Source organism: Lolium rigidum, chromosome 2 (assembly GCF_022539505.1).
Source record: "Lolium rigidum isolate FL_2022 chromosome 2, APGP_CSIRO_Lrig_0.1, whole genome shotgun sequence".
NCBI classification, from domain to species: Eukaryota; Viridiplantae; Streptophyta; class Magnoliopsida; order Poales; family Poaceae; genus Lolium; species Lolium rigidum.
This window is the reverse complement of record NC_061509.1, coordinates 218,017,326-218,033,824: the sequence shown is the minus strand read 5'-3', so window position 1 is coordinate 218,033,824 and position 16,499 is coordinate 218,017,326. Positions and strand designations below refer to the sequence as shown.

The following is a 16,499-nucleotide window of genomic DNA, read 5'->3' as shown; positions in this document are numbered from 1 at the left end:
TTCCGAATCTTCTTATTCTTCGGGTAGTGGGCCTTCAATAAACCCCGGGTACTATATTCGTCAGGCCCATTTGGGATGCCTATGTCACTTGGCGCCATTTTCAGGCGATTTGAGCAGTAACTTATCCTTAGCCATTTTTACCGCTTAGGGTTTCGACACGTGTCATTCATCCAACGGCGCGACGCTTGCGTTCCGACCACAGGATGCGGAGCACGAATCTCCTCCCCTCGGCCTATAAATATCCGCCGTTCACCCTAATCACCCCATTCGCCCCCCTTTTCACCTCTCGCACAGCGCCGCCTCCGAGCTCCTCCTCCGCCGCACCGGAGTCCACCGGAAGTTCGCCGGAGTCGTTTCACTGCCGTGTGCTGTTCTTCGTGTTCTTAAGTTCAGCGAGCCACCGCAGCAAAACCTCGCCGCCGGCGACTCCGACCACCGCGGAAACCATTCCGGTAAGCCCTCAAGCTTCGCCTTCTCGCCGTAGTTGGTAGGGATGAATAGGGTATCAACGTCGGATCCGGCTAAGTTAGCTATCTTCGCATTTTTCTTTTCAGATGTCTTCTTCAACTCCGCCTCCCTCCTCCGATCCGATTATGGCGATGCCCATCTCCTCCGCTCCGGTTTAGCGTTGCATAGCTTGCTTCACCGGTTTAGCCCCCGGATTTATGTTGAGGTAGTGCTCGGCGAGTTCCCTTGGTACTCCAGACATGTCAGAAGGTTGCCATGCGAAGATATCCATGTTAGCGCGGAGAAACTCGACGAGGGCGTCTTCCTATTTTGGGTCCATGTTGGCTCCGACCGAGACCTGTTTAGTGGTATCTCCTTCATTGAAGTTGATTTTCTTGGTCTCTATCGCGGCTTGAAGGAGTTTTTCTGTTCGGAGACCTGCTTCTTGGTGGTGTGCATATCTCGCGGATCCACCGTGGCTCTGTAGCCTTGCAGCTCCTCTCCAGATATCACAGACTCTGCGAAGGCGGCTTCACCCAACTCGCACTCGTGAGCGTTCTTGTAGTCTCCGGATACGGTAATCATACCTTTTGGACCCGGAATCTTGAGCTTGTTGTAGAGACGCTCTTGCGTGAAATTTTTGGTAGGTGGGCCTGCCGAAGATGACGTGGTAGGAGCTCTTGAAGGGCACGACCTCAAACGTGATCATCTCTTCGCGAAAATTATTAATATCGCCGAAGGCCACGGGAAGTCTAATGCTGCCGAGGGAGTTCGCCTTTTTACCCGGAACCACACCATGAAATTCAGTGGTGCTGTGTTTGAGCTATTCCTTGGTAAGGTTCATCCGCTCCAGAGTCTCCAGGTACATGATGTTCAAGCTGGCCCCGCCATCCATAAGGCACTTGGAGAAGTCATAACCGTCAATGCGGGGACTTACGACCAAGGCGTAGCATTCCTTCGGAATGACGGTAGGGTGATCCTGCCTGTCAAACGTACACGGAGTTTCCGACCACCTGACATACTGCGGCACAGCCGGAACTGTGGCGTTCAGGATCCGGAGAGCTGACTTGCTGGCGCGGACTATTGGGGTTCCGAGGAAGGTGTGGTACACGCCCACGCTCTTTTCGTCGAAGGGGTTGGGTTTAGCTGCGGATCCTTGCTTGGGATCCGGCGAAGCATCATCCTCATCCATCGCCTCAGAACTGTCTTCCTCCTTGTCCTTGTTCTTGCCCTTGCCTCCTTTGCCGCGTGGGCGGTGCTTTCGGGCTCGTTTGTATCCTGCTTCCGGGTCAGATTTGAGATCATTGACCCATTTGCAGTTGCGATTGGTGTGAGTGGACTTTCCCGTAGCCAGATCCAGATGGGCCAGGCAGGGCTTGTCTCTGTACTCCTCGTAGGTTTGGGGGGCGCGGGTTCCGGCAGCGGTGACCTCATCACCACGCTGCTGGCCCCTGCCGGCTCCGCCTCCGCGACCGCGGCCTCTTCCGCCTCCTTGACCTCCGCGCTGGAAAGCCATGGCGACCATTTCGGATCCGCCACTCTTCTAGTCATCGGGGGGATATTTCCGCTTATTGCCGCTGCTATTACCGTTATCACGGTTCTTCTTTTGCTGATGCAGGGGAATTGTTGTAGCTGCGAGATCTCCGCCTGCGTCGTCATCGGCGGCAGTGTGATCTCTAGCGATGGTGATCATGTCATCCAAGGTCAGTTTATTTGCATTGACCAAGAAAGTGAGCTTGTGCCGCAGCAGTCCTCCTCTCTGCAATCCGCCTATAAAGGCGTGCATAGATGTGCGATTATCGACGTTCTCGCACTCGTTCCTGGTTGCTAACCATCGTGTGAGGAAGTTCCTTGATGTTTCTCCCTTCTTCTGGATACATGCCTGTAGGTTGCTTATCGTGGCAGGTCTCTTGTAGGTGCCCCTGAAGTGTTTTTCGAAGGCTGTCTTCAGGTCGAACCAGCAAAACATGGAGTTCTTCTCGAGGTCGCTGAGCCAGATTCGGGCTGGACCTACAAGGTACAGCTGAAGCATGCGGCAAGCGATGTTAGGGGCCCCTCCGACGAAGGTCACTGCATTGTAGTAATCCTCGATCCAGGTATCCGGCCTTTCGGTGCCATCATAATTCTTCAGGTTTCCGGGTAGCTTGAGGTTCATCCTTGGCTTTGGTTCCTCTCGAATCATCCTGCCAAAGCACTTTGGGCCGATGTAGTCAGTTTTGTATTCATTGAGACGTTCCTGCGCATCACGCGAGCCATTGCGGGGGGATTTTGAGCGTGAGCGAGATCTCCGGCCACCGCCTCCGCCTCCACCTCCTCCTCCACCGCTAGGTGGTGGGGAGGGAGATCTGCGAGGGGGCCGATGCGACCTCCTGCTTCCGCCTTCTGATTCTCCTCGCCCTTCGCGATGCTGACTCCGGCTTCGGTGGCTGCCTTCACCATGGTGCTGGCTGCCTTCGTCGTTCCGGCTTCGGCGGGGCTCCGGCTCGCGTTCTTCGTTCCGACTCCTCCTGGGCTAGGGCTCACGATCATTGATCCGGCTCCTTCTGGGCTCAGGCTCACGATCGTTGTTCCGGCTTCGACGGGGTTCCGGCGTACGCTCCCTGTTCCCATTCCTTGGAGGCGGCACGTTGTCACGGATATTGATTCCACCAGGCCCATGGGGTCTGGCGTTTCCGGCTGGACTACGGCGGCGAGGAGGTGGAGGACGCGGGTATCCGTTGGGCGGAGGTGACGGATTCCGGTACTTGTCCCTACCAGTGTACTTTGCATCCTTTCCCTTCTTTGGATCTGATGGAGGTGTCTTTGATGGCACAGAGATTGGATTTGGGTGTTCTCTGGTTTTCCTTCTGCGTTCTGAGGATCCGGTCCGCGATTCATCATCGTGATGACGATTGTCGTGGGCGTCCTTCTGCGCGGTAGACATGCAATGATCCGGGTTGGATTCCAACCTGCGCGAAGTATCTGCCTTGCTCTGCTGCTTCATTGCTGAGGCAACGAGCGTACGGACGTAGTCGATATCAATCTCATCGTCCTTCTTTTTCAAGATCTCCGCAACCTTCTTCATGTTATCCTTTGGAGTTGCGAATGGCTGTTGCTCAGTGGGGGTTGCGAAGGTGATCTTGCGGGGAGCTACAGCTTCTCGCCTGATTCTATCAGCCTCCTGTTGAGCCTCGGTGATCTTGTTCTCCCAATGCTTCCGGAGTTGCTTGACTTTTTCCAGATATTCATCCACCTGACGTTCTCGTTTGAGAAAATTATCCACGAAGTGCGCGGCTTCTTTCCTCTCGTCCAGCATTGCTGCTGCGGTGGTGGCGAATTTTTTGGCTGTTGCCAACATCTCCTGCCTCTTGGCTTCTAGAGCTTCCGCATCTGCTGCATCTTCAGGAGTTATAGGTTTGTTGAGGATATCCGAGTGTGCGATTGCATCCACGACTGCCTGCTCAACCAGTTCTTCTGGGGACAGGACTTCCTTATGCGGTCGTTCCCGCGATAGCGGAGATCCTGCATTGGATGGCTGCGGATCGGATTGAGTATGTTCGTCTTCTGATTCGCGTTGATCCAACGCGCCAAGGTTGCAAGGACCTGCTTAGGCTGGGCAGATTCGACTTCAGATTGATCACCGCCTCCGAGTTCCTTCAGCTTGCGATCGAACTCTTCGGTATCCATGGAGGAGGTATCCCCGGAGATTGGGCTTAGGTTGCCCAGTATCGATTCTTCACCCGGAGCGTCGCTTTCTCCGACAGCCTCCTGCTGATCCGGAGCAGCGCTGTTTTCCGGTGCCTCAACCTGCATGGGACCAGCTCCGACTTCTTGAGGGGCGGCTCCTGCGGTATGGGCTAAGAAGTGCACGAAGTGACACCGTTGCTTCTCTAACACCTGGGAGACCCAGGCGGATCTGCATTGGTCTTCCACCTTTATTTCCTGCTCAGGGGCGGATTAGGTTGGTTTTGATTTTTCCAGATCTAAGGCGGGATCCTTCTTAGGAAGCTCTTGCGTCTCAGATCGGATCTTCGCGACTGCGTCCTGCTCGGCGGCGGTCGCGTCAGCGTTACTTACTAGTGCGTTCCCGTCGGAATCGACGGTTTCACCGATGAAGATGTGTATGCCGCCAATCGGGACGATGGAGAGCTTGACGGGGTCGGTCTTGGCCGGAATCCAGCACTCGTCCGGAGGGACGATCGGAAAGTTCCCGGCGTAAACGACACGCCCCACAGCGATGGTTTCGTCGTAGCTTCCCATGGCGAAACCCTCCCGGTTCCGGCCTCCAGACGCCACTGGCCCCACGGTGGGCGCCAACTGTCGTTGTCTATTCGACGGTACCCCGGAGGAGGGATCCTCACGAGGGGGAGAAGAAGTAGGGGCCATAGGGCGGAGTGCACATGGGACGGTGGTACGCGATTTACCCAGCTTCGAAACACCTGCACGATGGCAAGGCCTACTGTTGCTTGTCTGGAATTATCTGGGCGCTTTCGCGTTGTTACAATGAGTTGTGGTTGTGCCTCTAGGGCTTCCGGGATCCGGCTTATAAAGGCGCACAGATCTAGGGTTTACACGGAGAGTCCTAGCCGGATTACAGGTTGCCTAACTACGGTACAATGTCTTGTCGTGTACGTCAAGGATCCGCCTTCCATCTACGTCGTACTGGATCCGGGTTCCTCATGGGCCTTTACGGATCCGGCCTCCTCCGAAGGTCGGTTAGGATCCGGCTTCCCGATCCTGGGCTGGACTTCATCCTTCATGATCAACAGCAACTGGGCCGCCCGATGGGCCACATGCCACATCACCATCTATGGGCCACCCGGGCTTGCCGGATCTAGGCACTGTCGATGGTACACCCATGAAGTATACCCACAACAGTGTCACTGCGCGCGAATAACTTCCGCCGCGGGGTAGGCGACGGTTAGGTCCAAACTTGAATGAGTCGCTGACGCGTCGGGCCCGCGTCGCTTTGCCTCGCTTTTCGTTGTGTCCGGCGTGCCCGGTGCGTCCCCTGTGGAGCGGGGACGGGCTCGGGGCGCCGGACAAAAAACGGGTTTGGGGGACGCGGCTGGAACCGTTTTTTTGTCCGGCGCGCCCAAATTGCTTTAGGGATGCTTTGGGGGACGCGACTGGAGATGCTCTTACTCTAAGAAGTGAAATCGCTTGCCATTAAACAAGCCAAGCATGTTTGTGCGGTCCACATATTTTAGGGGTCCCAAGGGTGACCCGGCATCAAGGGCCCCTTGTTTGAAGTGGCGGAGCTTTCCTAGAGCCAAGGGGGCCATTGCCCCCCTCCCCCACTCAATAAAATTTCATAAAGATATCTATAATATTATACATACGAGAGTAACTGATTCATATGCCCATACACAAAGTGAGTAGAAGAATATATAATCATACTTGGTGAATAATGACAATGGTCAAAACGGCGAGGGACGATGTTGTTTGTTGTCTGTTCTGCACATTTGGCGCGGTCATTCTGGATGCCGCTTTAACTTGTAGTGAAAATAAAAAAGAAACACAGTTCCAATAAATGGAACCTAGGGAACATATTCTTCTTCTCCGATCTGAGTTTCGCTCAAGTCTCGAATAAACTCAAGGTCATATTCAAAGAAATTTTGAGCGCCCGACGGGATGGTTTGTGGACTCTGGACAACTAGGACAACTGAATCTAGCAAGATAGATTGTAGTGCACAAATCGTTGGCATATCTGAAAGGACGAGATATCGCCTAGAGGGGGGTGGTGAATAGGCGTTTTAAAAACTCTTACGGACCAGGTGTCGGCCTGAAGAGAGAAAAAGCGTCCCCTTTTCTCATCGAAGTGTGTGTGTGTGTGGGGGGGGGGGGGTCTCCCTTCACCTTCTTATTTCATTGATACATCATTATGCTTGATGAACTAATACCTGAGAATAAACTTGTAGACATGCATTAGTCCAATACTCTACCTACTGTGTCATTGTTACCAAAATAATGGATAAGGGTAAAATACCCTTACATATATCCATGATGTTCAACCAGAAGAGTACAAAAGATTTGAGATCCTACTCGGTCTATCGAGGATTCACGGCAAAGTAAAATATCCAAATCTACCAGCTAGAAGTAAAATGGCACAACTAAGCCTCACGCCATTTATTTTGAGCTCAGTAGCTTATTTAGTAGGGTTCCATGATGCTCAGCTCATCAAACTCATTCGAAAACTCCAAGTCTTTGGTTCCGCCTCCTCGTTTTTCACTCCATATACTATATCGTAATCTACTTCTTCGATGCCTCCAAATAGATCTTATCCCGCCTAGTATGCTTCCACTCCTTCTGATTCGTCGGTAGTTCCCTCTTCAGTCTTTCATACTCCAACAAGTAAGGATTTAAGAAGGTATAAGTTAAGTACGAGCCTACTCAGCAAATTTTAATTGGATTTAAGGATTCTAGGCTTATGCACTTCTCGAGAACCATTTCTTAAGAAAAAGGTGAGTTTTGTATTTGAAAAGCCATGTCCTTCAATATGATATGGTTACTAAGCTCAACGGCAACGAGTGCACGCACGAATATGGCCAGTTTCCTCGATCGTCCCTATCCTTTTCTCTTATGCGCATACATATTTTGTTAATATAACCAAATTATTGTAGGAGTTAACCCGAATAAATAGTAAAACTCGAATGATCGTAACAACTACCCGGTCGAAGGTGAACTAAGAATATACTACGCAGTACGTCCATAAATAGATGTCTTAGATTTGTCTAAACTTAAACGTATCTAGATATTAAGATACATTCATATTTAGATAAACCAAAAATATTTACTTGCAGACATAATTAGTATTTTTTTCTACATTACTAGAAAGCTACTGCTACTACTACTACCCAAATAGGAACTACTGCAACCGAAGCAAAGAATACACAGAGCAGAGATATATGTGTTCCAGAGGAGATAGATACCCTGCGTCCACCGCTGTCCATCCTCCAAGGAAGGAATGCAAACCAGAGCCGGCTGCCGAGACATTCCCGTCACACCCTGGCGCCTCGCCGCACCACGCTGTAAAGGCATGGCGAAGACGGCGCAGCCCATGTGACCCAGTTCAATCCGGTGGGCCCTTGACAGTGCGGTCCACTCATCAGCGATAAGCGCCGCGCGAGGGCCAGGTAAACTGCGCCGAAAGAGCATATTCCAAATCCAAACCGCCCACCCGAAATACGAAACGAGTCGAGCGAGCCCCACCCACGACGCAGTACCGGCCGTGTGGTTTCCCGGTTCTGCCCTCGCGTAACAGGACAGCCACGTCAGGCAGACATCAGATGCGTCATCGCTCGTTTGGGGGCTAGGCAGGCGGCGGCACGCCGAAAAGTCTAAAACGGCCAGCCATGCTATATTTTCCGTTGAGGACAGGATGATCTGGGTTAGGTGAATTGTTTTGCATATTTGTTCGTTCGTCCTGTACCAGGTTTGAGCGTACAGGTGTTTCGTTTCTTTTGCGAGCCTTTTCTTTCAAGGTCGTACGGTAGTTAGTTGGTTACCTAAGATCGTGGTGACGCGACATCGTCTTAGCGTCTTGTCTTACGTGAGGGGCATAAAACAAACATCTGTTGCAGATAGATGGATGACAAAGGGTTGTATGTACGTGTCGATGTCCCTGTCAAACAAAGTTCTCTATCCATCTAACAACAAATTAATAAGGATAAAATGAATCGGATCGGTTTGAATTTAGCTGCTATCATATCCTATATATACTTCCCCTATTCTGAGCTTTGGATCAATTTGGATGTATCTAGATACTAAAATGAGTCTAGATACATAGAAATTTTGACAAAACTGCGATATCTTTTTGTAGACGGAGTGAGTACCCTTTTTTATGACGAATTTGGATCAGATCTGGCAGGATAGTGACCGATTCGGATCTGAATCTGGGAAGAAGAGACCGCGGATTTGGAGCACACCCGAGACGGAAACAAAAGATAATCGAATATGTTCTCGCATAAGTAGACTCGCAAACCATACAACCAAAAGATAATTGATAAAACGAGTTTAACAAAAACACTCATATTAATAATCATCATGGCAAGGGCTTGGCGTCTAACTTAGCCTCGGTGTTGTGGCCCATTTCGTCCTACTCGCTTCCGTTTTTCCTGCAATTTCCTTATTGTGTGTTTTATGTCATCCCTTCCGCTCTTGCTCTTCATAGACTAAACCTCTGTGCTAACCAAGGGCACAGTGGAACAATGCGAGTTGCGAGATGGAAGAACTTTTCTACTATCCATTTAGTTGTTGCTGGCAACAATATTGTTAGCAATTTGAGAACCAACTGGTGGTTGGCTGATTAGGAGGGCAGTGGCACCACCAACTCACCTGAGTTTAAACCCAGATTTGATACTTTGGTGTCTCATAAGGCAGAATATTCTTTCAGCGGGAGTCGATGTTCGTCAATCTCAAGACCCATTGAACATCACTTTTTTGGACTCAGTCTTTCGGAGGTGTTCATAGGGGTGAGTATATGTGCATGTTTGTGAGTGCCTAGTTTAGCAAAAAAATATTGTTAGCAATTTGAACCTGACAATGCTATCCATATGAATCACATGTTGTATCGGTTGCACATGGGGACATGAACATTATTCTGTCACACGCTCCGGCTCCCCCCAAATTGCTACCTCCTCTATCTTTTTTGTGGCCTCATTGCTACCCATGGTAAGTTGGTAGCCTACATTATGCCCGTCAAATTTGTCCTTTCGACATGTGACCTCACAAAGTTAATTTGCACTAGAATGCTCAAATACATTATTAGCGATTACTAGTTTAAGTCTTGCACTCATAAGCACCACCACCACCACATTTGATCCCTTGTGATCTTTGTGAGGATCCCACCGCGGAGTAAACCTAGTACCAGACTATCCTGTTGAAGACCGAGAGAGATTGGTCACATATTTTCAAGGATGGAAAAATAGAAATCGCATGCGCCTTTTTTAATCGAAGAAGAAACACACAGTAAGATGCCATGTTAAACTACTTGATAAATTGAAATATATGGCTGCACCACAAGAGGACAAATGAAAGTTTTTGTATGATTGTATTTGACATACTTGTGTTATAGAAGCTTTATTTCCATGAATTTGGACTATCTTTTATTTTCTAAATCGTGTCAAAAGTGATTCGCAATAACCCTTTTTTGTGGGTTGTTTCGAGGGAACTTGTTTATTATGCAAATCAAACAAGACAAGCTAGGGCAGAAAAAAATACTAGAAAACAAAATACAACAATTTTGAAATAATTTCCTTATTGTGAATCAAATAGTCATCTACTCTCTCTGTTCTACGACAAGAAACCGGTTTAAGCTAAAATCATGACAAAAATTATGAAAGCAATGGAGGGAGTAACTATAATCAAAGAGTTCTTAATATGATCAAACTTTTGTACTCTAAGCCATCATGGTTAGCACTATTCCACACTACTAGTGCCCAACTGCCCATGCCAAAGTTTAGGCCCCCGTGTCAGGCTGTCATCCAAAAACTCGATGCCCTTGTTATGCTTACTCCAGTTTGGTGAAGGTAATTGTCCAATGGGAGTAGGCCAAGTGGGAGCCCCATGATTACCCCATCGAATCCAAACCACAAACAAATAAACCAGGAGGGGCAACGTGGTCATTTGCCGCACCGCACGCTCCTCCTCGCTCGCGAGCACCGCTTTTTAGCCAGACGGACCCTGCGAATTTACAGCTAGCCCCCCGCCCGCCTCCGCCATCTCTTTCTCTCTCCCCCGCTCCGCTCCCGGCTGCTGCCTTTCCCAAATCTGACCGCAGCCAGCCGCACGACGCACCTACCCAACCCCAGCGCCCGGCCCCTCGCAAGCCCGGAGAGCCGCGCCGCCGCGCCGGGGCCGCCCCGGCCACCTCCCGGTGAGCGCCCTCCCCGCAGATCCGTTCCTCCCTTCCCCCGCAGCTCCTTTCTCGGGAGGTTTCTTGGTGCTTCCAGGGTTTCAAATTCCGGACCTTTCCTCTGCGGTCCTTTCCCGGCGCCTGCTAATGCGGTGCCTTCCTCGCGGCTCCGGGGCCGGGTTCCTCCCCGTTTCTTGCGGATTAGGGTTTCTCTGCTGGGTTTCCCCGGCGAATTAGGGTTTTGTGCCACGGCACCCCGGTCGGTCGTCTAATAACCTGTGCGCTTTTCTTGGCCCTTCGGAACTGCAGATTGGGAGAGGCGCCTCGCTCCTTCTGACGCGCCGTGGAGGAGGAGCTGGGAGCAAGAAGAAGAAGCCGTGGTGATGTTTACTCCGCAGGGCAAAGTGGGCTGGAATGGGTGGTCCACGCCGTCCCCGTCCAACCAGCGCGCCGGTGGCGGCGCCCCGCCCGCGTCCGCGCCCCTTGGCAAGGCCAAGGGGACTTCGCAGCGAGCTGCCGAGCTCGAGGAGGAGGTTCGCCCCAATCCTTTCGTTTCTTTTGTCTGTTGACGCTGCTTCTGAATCTAATTTTGGGCATATGTTCCTTTACTCACTTGTACTTCTATTTCGAGCTGTTTCAAACTAGACCAACTACTATCCTGCTGTGTCCTTTTTTTTAATCACATGTTGTGGGTGTCTGAGAAGTAAAAGCAACAACATTTATTTAAACCATCAAGCATTTCAAAACCTAGGGTTAACATTGTTGTTACCGTGACCAAAGTTATCTCAAGGCTCCAAAGTTGGTTTACTCTTTACTGCTTCTTAAAAGAATCATATATTCATGTGTCCCATGGAACACCTCAAATTTTCTTGCTGCTTTCTCCATACTATGAAGTGAAGCACTGCAGATTGGTAGATGGGTCCTTCTTATACTAAACATAGTTCTCAGTCTTGTTAGTTGTAATTATGTTTGGGTTCTCCAGTATAGAAAGGACTGTAAGCTATAGCTAATGTCTTCGACCATTTGAAAATAATAACGGAGATGTGATTATTTATGCAAAGGTGAAAGGTATTATGTGAAACTTTAATTTTCTGTTGCCTGCACTTTCTGTAACTTTTTCTTTTCCCTCATCACAGGGTTTCTCCGTCAGGACATTAACCTTTCTCTTCGTACTTTGACCATACCCTTGGTGTGTATATTTTGCAGTTACATGAGTATCAGTACAACATGGGGCTGCTTTTGATTGAGAAGAAAGAGTGGGCAGCCAAGCTTGATGAAGTCAGCCAGGTACTCGCGCAGAAAGAGGAGATTCTGAAGCGGGAGCAAGCTGCGCACTTGAATGCTATATCAGAGTATGAAAGGCGAGAAGAAAATATGCGGAAAGCACTGGGTGTTGAGAAACAATGCGTAGCTGATGTATGTTTCTGGGTCTGTCTCTTAATTTCATGTTCTTGTTTTACCTGTGTCTGCTAACACTGCTAATAGCAGAGAACCAATGAGTTATACAGCATTTTCAGTAGGCATTTAATTCTTGAAAGGTTTTCAAAATAGCTCTTATAGACTCAATTAGCTTGTAGGAATTTTAGAGGCTGTATTCATCATAGTCATCATGGTCATACCTGGCATTATACCACATTTTCAATTCTGTTCTTCCGATTGGCATATTGTCACTCTTCCCTGGAACTAGTTTTCTGATTATGTGCTTCAATGTTTCCCTTCTGGTTTTCCTTATGGCCTTTTGTTTGTTTGGATATGCAGCTTGAAAAGGCAGTACGTGAAATTCGTGAAGAGATAGCTCTGGTTAAGTTTACTTCTCAGAAGAAGATGTCTGATGCTCAATCTCTTGAGGCTAATTTGGAGGAAAAATCCTTGGAAATCGAGGCAAAGCTCCATGCTGCAGATGCAAAGCTTGCAGAGGCCAACCGTAAGAAGTCACAGGCTGACCGCGATTTAGAGGAGGTGGAAACTCGTCAACGTAGGATGGAGAAGGAGAAGCTATATTTTGAGACTGAGTATGGCAATTTTCTTTCTCATTTCTCTACTTCATATTGCGCTATACAGACAATTATATCTTGTTTCATTGTTTTGGCACGTCTAGGAGGAAGTCCCGAGAGAAGCAACTCAAGGAGCAGGAGGATTCTCTGCAGGACTGGGAGAAAAAGCTTAAAGAGAGTCAGAGTAGACTTGTTGATTTGCAGAGATCGGTAAATGACCGAGAGGAGAGAGCAAATGAGAACGACAAACTTTGTAAGGTAAAGCAGGGAGAACTGGAGGAGGCAAAAAAGATAGTGGAGTCCACTAAAATTAGTCTGAAAGCAAAGGAAGAGGATATTGCCAAAAGGCTAAATGAATTACGCTCACAAGAAAAGGTAGCACAGTGACTGGACTTGCCTTATTCTTTTCTCCTTATTCTGGCTTGTGTTGAGTAGATAGTAAAATCAAAAGATGTATGTTGTTAATTTCCTATTCATTTGCAGGATGCTGACTCAAAGCGTAAGGCTTTGGAAGAAAGAGAGAGGATGTTATCTGAGAGGGAAGAAAAAGCTAGTGCAAGAGAAAAAGTAAGTGTATTGCACTGATAGGTTGTGTTCTCTATATTTGGTGTTATCACTAATGTGTACAATTATGCCGCTGTTACATTTGTTTGGTGATGGTCCCAGGTCAAGCATGTTTACCTTTGGCAAAACTGACTGACGTACTAAAAATTTACTTTTGATACTTTATGTTCTCCTTGATTTTTTTCTTTTAATTTTATGTTGTGCAGCTTTCATGTTATGCTTAGCTTTGAATATGCTATGCCACTTGCTGACCTTGTGAGGTCTGAATTGGCTTGTTGGCCACAGGCCTGTGTTTTCCTCGTTTATTTTTAGCCATGGAGATTTTCATACAGATGCCCTAATGCCCTATTCTATATCTTATTATGCTTGCCAGCTACAAACATGCATGTTCTAAACATCTCTGTCTGAACATTTTCAGTGCAGCATGTAATGTGTACTTCCTTACATGCACTTTTGTCAGTGATCTGATCTTATCAGCGATTTTTCTATTTCAGATGGGTCTTCAGAAGCTTGTCGAGGATCACAAAGTGAAGCTTGAATCAGAAAGACGAAATTTTGAATTAGAACTGGAGAGTGAGAAGAAATCTTTTGATGAGAAGATGAAACACAGAGAAGCTGATTTGGTACAGAAGGAAAAAGAGCTCAGGTCCCGGGAGGACAAAATTTCTAAAAGTGAGCAAGCATTAGACGGAAGGAAGAAAAAACTGGCAGAACTGCAGAATGACCTTGATACCAAGTCCAAAGCTCTGAAGAAGTGGGATGAGTCACTGAAAACTGAAGACAAAAAGTTAGCGGAAGAAAAGCTGCAATTGGAGCGCGAACGAAAGCAGGCTGAGATGTACATATCTGATATTGAAAGCCTGAAGGCCACAATAGAAGCTGAGAAGAAGAAAATTTTAGAGGAGCAAAACAATTTGAAAATAACAGAGGATGAGAGGCAAGAGCATAGCCTTCTGACAGAACAACTGAAGAAGGAGATTGATGAGTACAGAATGCGAAGCAACTCCCTCTCTGAGGAAACTGAAGATTTGAGGAAGCAGCGGCAGAAGTTTGAAGAAGAGTGGGAGCAGCTTGATGAGAAAAGAGCTCGGCTAGAAGAGGAGGCAAAGAATCTCAAGAATGAAAAAACACATCTTGAAAGGTGGCGTGACAGTGAAGAGAAGAGATTCAAGGATGCACAAGATGAAATGGAAGCAAAATACAGGGAGAGGCAAGAGAATCTTGCACTCAAGGAAAAGGCTCTGTTGGATGACATAAAACACCAACGTGAGGAGATCGATGAAGTTCTGAAGAAAGAACGTGCTGATCTTGAGCGTAATTTGCAGCTCCATCGCCATGAACTGGAGATGGAGATGGAGAACAGACTAGCAAAGAAAGAGAAGGAACTGGAAGAGAAAGAGAATGAGTTAAATAAGAAAAGGGATTTTGTAGAAGATCAACTAAAGCATGCTATCGATTTGAATGAGTCCAAGATTCAGAAGATAATATTGGAGAAACAACAGTTCCAGAGGGAAAGAGATGTCCTAGTGGAGGAGAAGCAAAAATTGGAAACTGACAGGGCAGATATTAGGAAAGACATTGATAGTCTAAATGAACTCAGCAAGAGTCTGAAAGCTCGTCGAGAAGCATACATCACGGAGAGGGATAACCTCATCGCTATGTTTGAAAAATACAAGGTTTGCAAAAGCTGCGGGGTTTCTATTTTTGAGGGCTTTGGTGATCTAGACAATGCTGATATCGACATCCCAAGTTTGGCTGTTGAGGGAGATGATCGTTCCCCGAACACTGATACCTTGGCTGAAGACACGGGAATGCGTGTTAATTCAGCTGGTGGTTTCTCATTGTTGCAGAAGTGTTCGAGGCTTTTCAAGTTTTCTCCTAGGAAAAAGGCTGAGCAATCATCGGAACAGGAAGAGGAAAGAAACATTCCTTTTGGTGAAAGACTAGAGGAAGCATCGCCTAGTGAAGATTATGAGCCAACTCCTGTCTATCAGGTAGCAAATAATTCGTTTGAAGCTGAGGATCTCCCTGCTGACACTGGAGCAAGGGGGAATGAAGAATCTGAGAGGCTTGATATAGCAGAGGATGTGCAGATGGAGCCTTCTGCTGGGTTGGCAGATAATGAAGCTCAGTCATTTGGTGGCGCTAATGACATGGCAGTTGACACAACAATTGCCTCTGTAGACCAAAATGGAAACGACTCAACAGCTCCCCCTGAAGAAGTAGAATTGCAACCTGAAACATCTAAGCAAGGACGGCGCCAACCAAATCGGAGGGGTAGACCAAAAGGTGTGAAAAGGACAAATTCTGTTGCTGCGGTAGTTGCAGATGCTAAAGCAATACTTGGTGAGAACTTCGACGTGAAGGATGACGATCAGGAAGATTCAGTTACTGTTGGTGGCACAAGGAAGCGGCGCCTTGCTGGAGTCGCAATTAGTGAGCAAGATGAAGAAGTCAGCGAAGCACAGTCTGAAAGTGTTTCAGTTGGTGGGCAGCGTCGCAGCAAGAGGCGGCAAGCGGCTGGCCCTTCGACGCAAACCCCAGGGGAAAAACGCTACAACTTGAGACGCACTACAGTGTAAGTTACATTAATTTCCTTTCTTTGCTCTTGGTTGTCCAAATTTCTGTCTGTTTATATTGAATTGTGGAGTAAATAAATATTGTTGCTTTGCATCATATCATGGAGAAGTGCAAAAGCAGCTCCAACCGACAAAAAGAAAACTTCGAAGACAGGAACAAAGCTGGCGGCAGAAGCTGCTGCTGATGATACGGAAGGAACCTCTAAAGTTGAGGAACCTACTGCTAGCAAGATGGCATCTGAATCAGCTGACGGTGCATCGCAGTTGCAAGAGTTCTCCCAGGTATAGTCTTGTGCTTCCTATCCTCTACATCCATGAGACGCCTGGGATCCTTGGCTTAACTGGGTTAACTGTTTTCTTGGTGTAAAAAAAGGCTGAAACTGTTGAAGCTGATGCTCGTGCTGGTGAGGAGTATGGTGATGTTGTTGATGGTCAAGCTGCGATGGCAGAGGTGATGCCTGCGACACCATCAGGAAGCGAGCTCGTGGTTGACGAAGATGACGAGGATGAGGATGAGGACGAGGATGATTCAGCGAAGCGGAGCAGATCAATCGGGAAAACGCTATGGTCTTTCTTCACGACATAACAAGAGTTGCCAGAGGGTTTTCTCTGATGATTAGGAGGGTTGTTTCTAGCGTTTTCAGTTTTCTTTTTTTGGATTCGTGATATGCCATTCTTGGGACTCACTGTAGGTTGTGCGTGGTTTGGTGATAATGATGTATTGGTAGGATTTCCACTGGTTATTGTCGTGCGTGTCATGTAATTGGAATATATCTGTAGTAGACAGAGAGGAGACAGACAGACATAGTTTGAATGGCGCTCACAGAAGTTAGCTGATGCCCATGTGTACTCTAAAGGCAGCGATGATGCCTGTAACAGTCGGTCGGTCAGGAGTTGAGGTTTGTAACTGCTGTTCCTTATCCAGATTACTTGGTTGACCTTATAGCACGGGGAGCATTTCCCTGTTGTGATTGTGTCTTGCGTGGCTCGTGGTTTGATATGGAAACGAAATCATCTGCAGGCCTTTGTGCTGGAATAATAATCTTGTGTTAAGCTTGCAGAGTAAGAAATCATGTACGG

At 48.0% G+C, this 16,499-nt stretch overlaps 1 protein-coding gene across 1 annotated transcript; it reads left to right on the top strand.

Annotated features, from left to right (window-relative positions):
• Window positions 1-10,607: 10,607 nt before the first annotated feature.
• LOC124692973 (nuclear matrix constituent protein 1a-like) lies at window positions 10,608-16,362 on the top strand. Its single transcript, XM_047226415.1, has 8 exons — window positions 10,608-10,815; window positions 11,489-11,698; window positions 12,041-12,294; window positions 12,381-12,651; window positions 12,760-12,843; window positions 13,335-15,418; window positions 15,530-15,701; window positions 15,793-16,362. Exons 1-8 carry the CDS (start codon window positions 10,666-10,668, stop codon window positions 16,003-16,005), a joined length of 3,438 nt encoding a protein of 1,145 aa, XP_047082371.1. The 5' UTR covers window positions 10,608-10,665; the 3' UTR covers window positions 16,006-16,362.
• Window positions 16,363-16,499: the final 137 nt, after the last annotated feature.

Excerpts from the sequence above, each read along its gene's own strand:
- LOC124692973 (XM_047226415.1), top strand. The coding sequence starts at position 10,666 with ATGTTTACTCCGCAGGGCAAAGTGGGCTGGAATGGGTGGTCCACGCCG. Across the intron at positions 12,844-13,334 it reads AAGCTAGTGCAAGAGAAAAA|ATGGGTCTTCAGAAGCTTGT; the intron begins GTAAGTGTATTG and ends TTTCTATTTCAG. Across the intron at positions 15,419-15,529 it reads AACTTGAGACGCACTACAGT|TGCAAAAGCAGCTCCAACCG; the intron begins GTAAGTTACATT and ends ATCATGGAGAAG.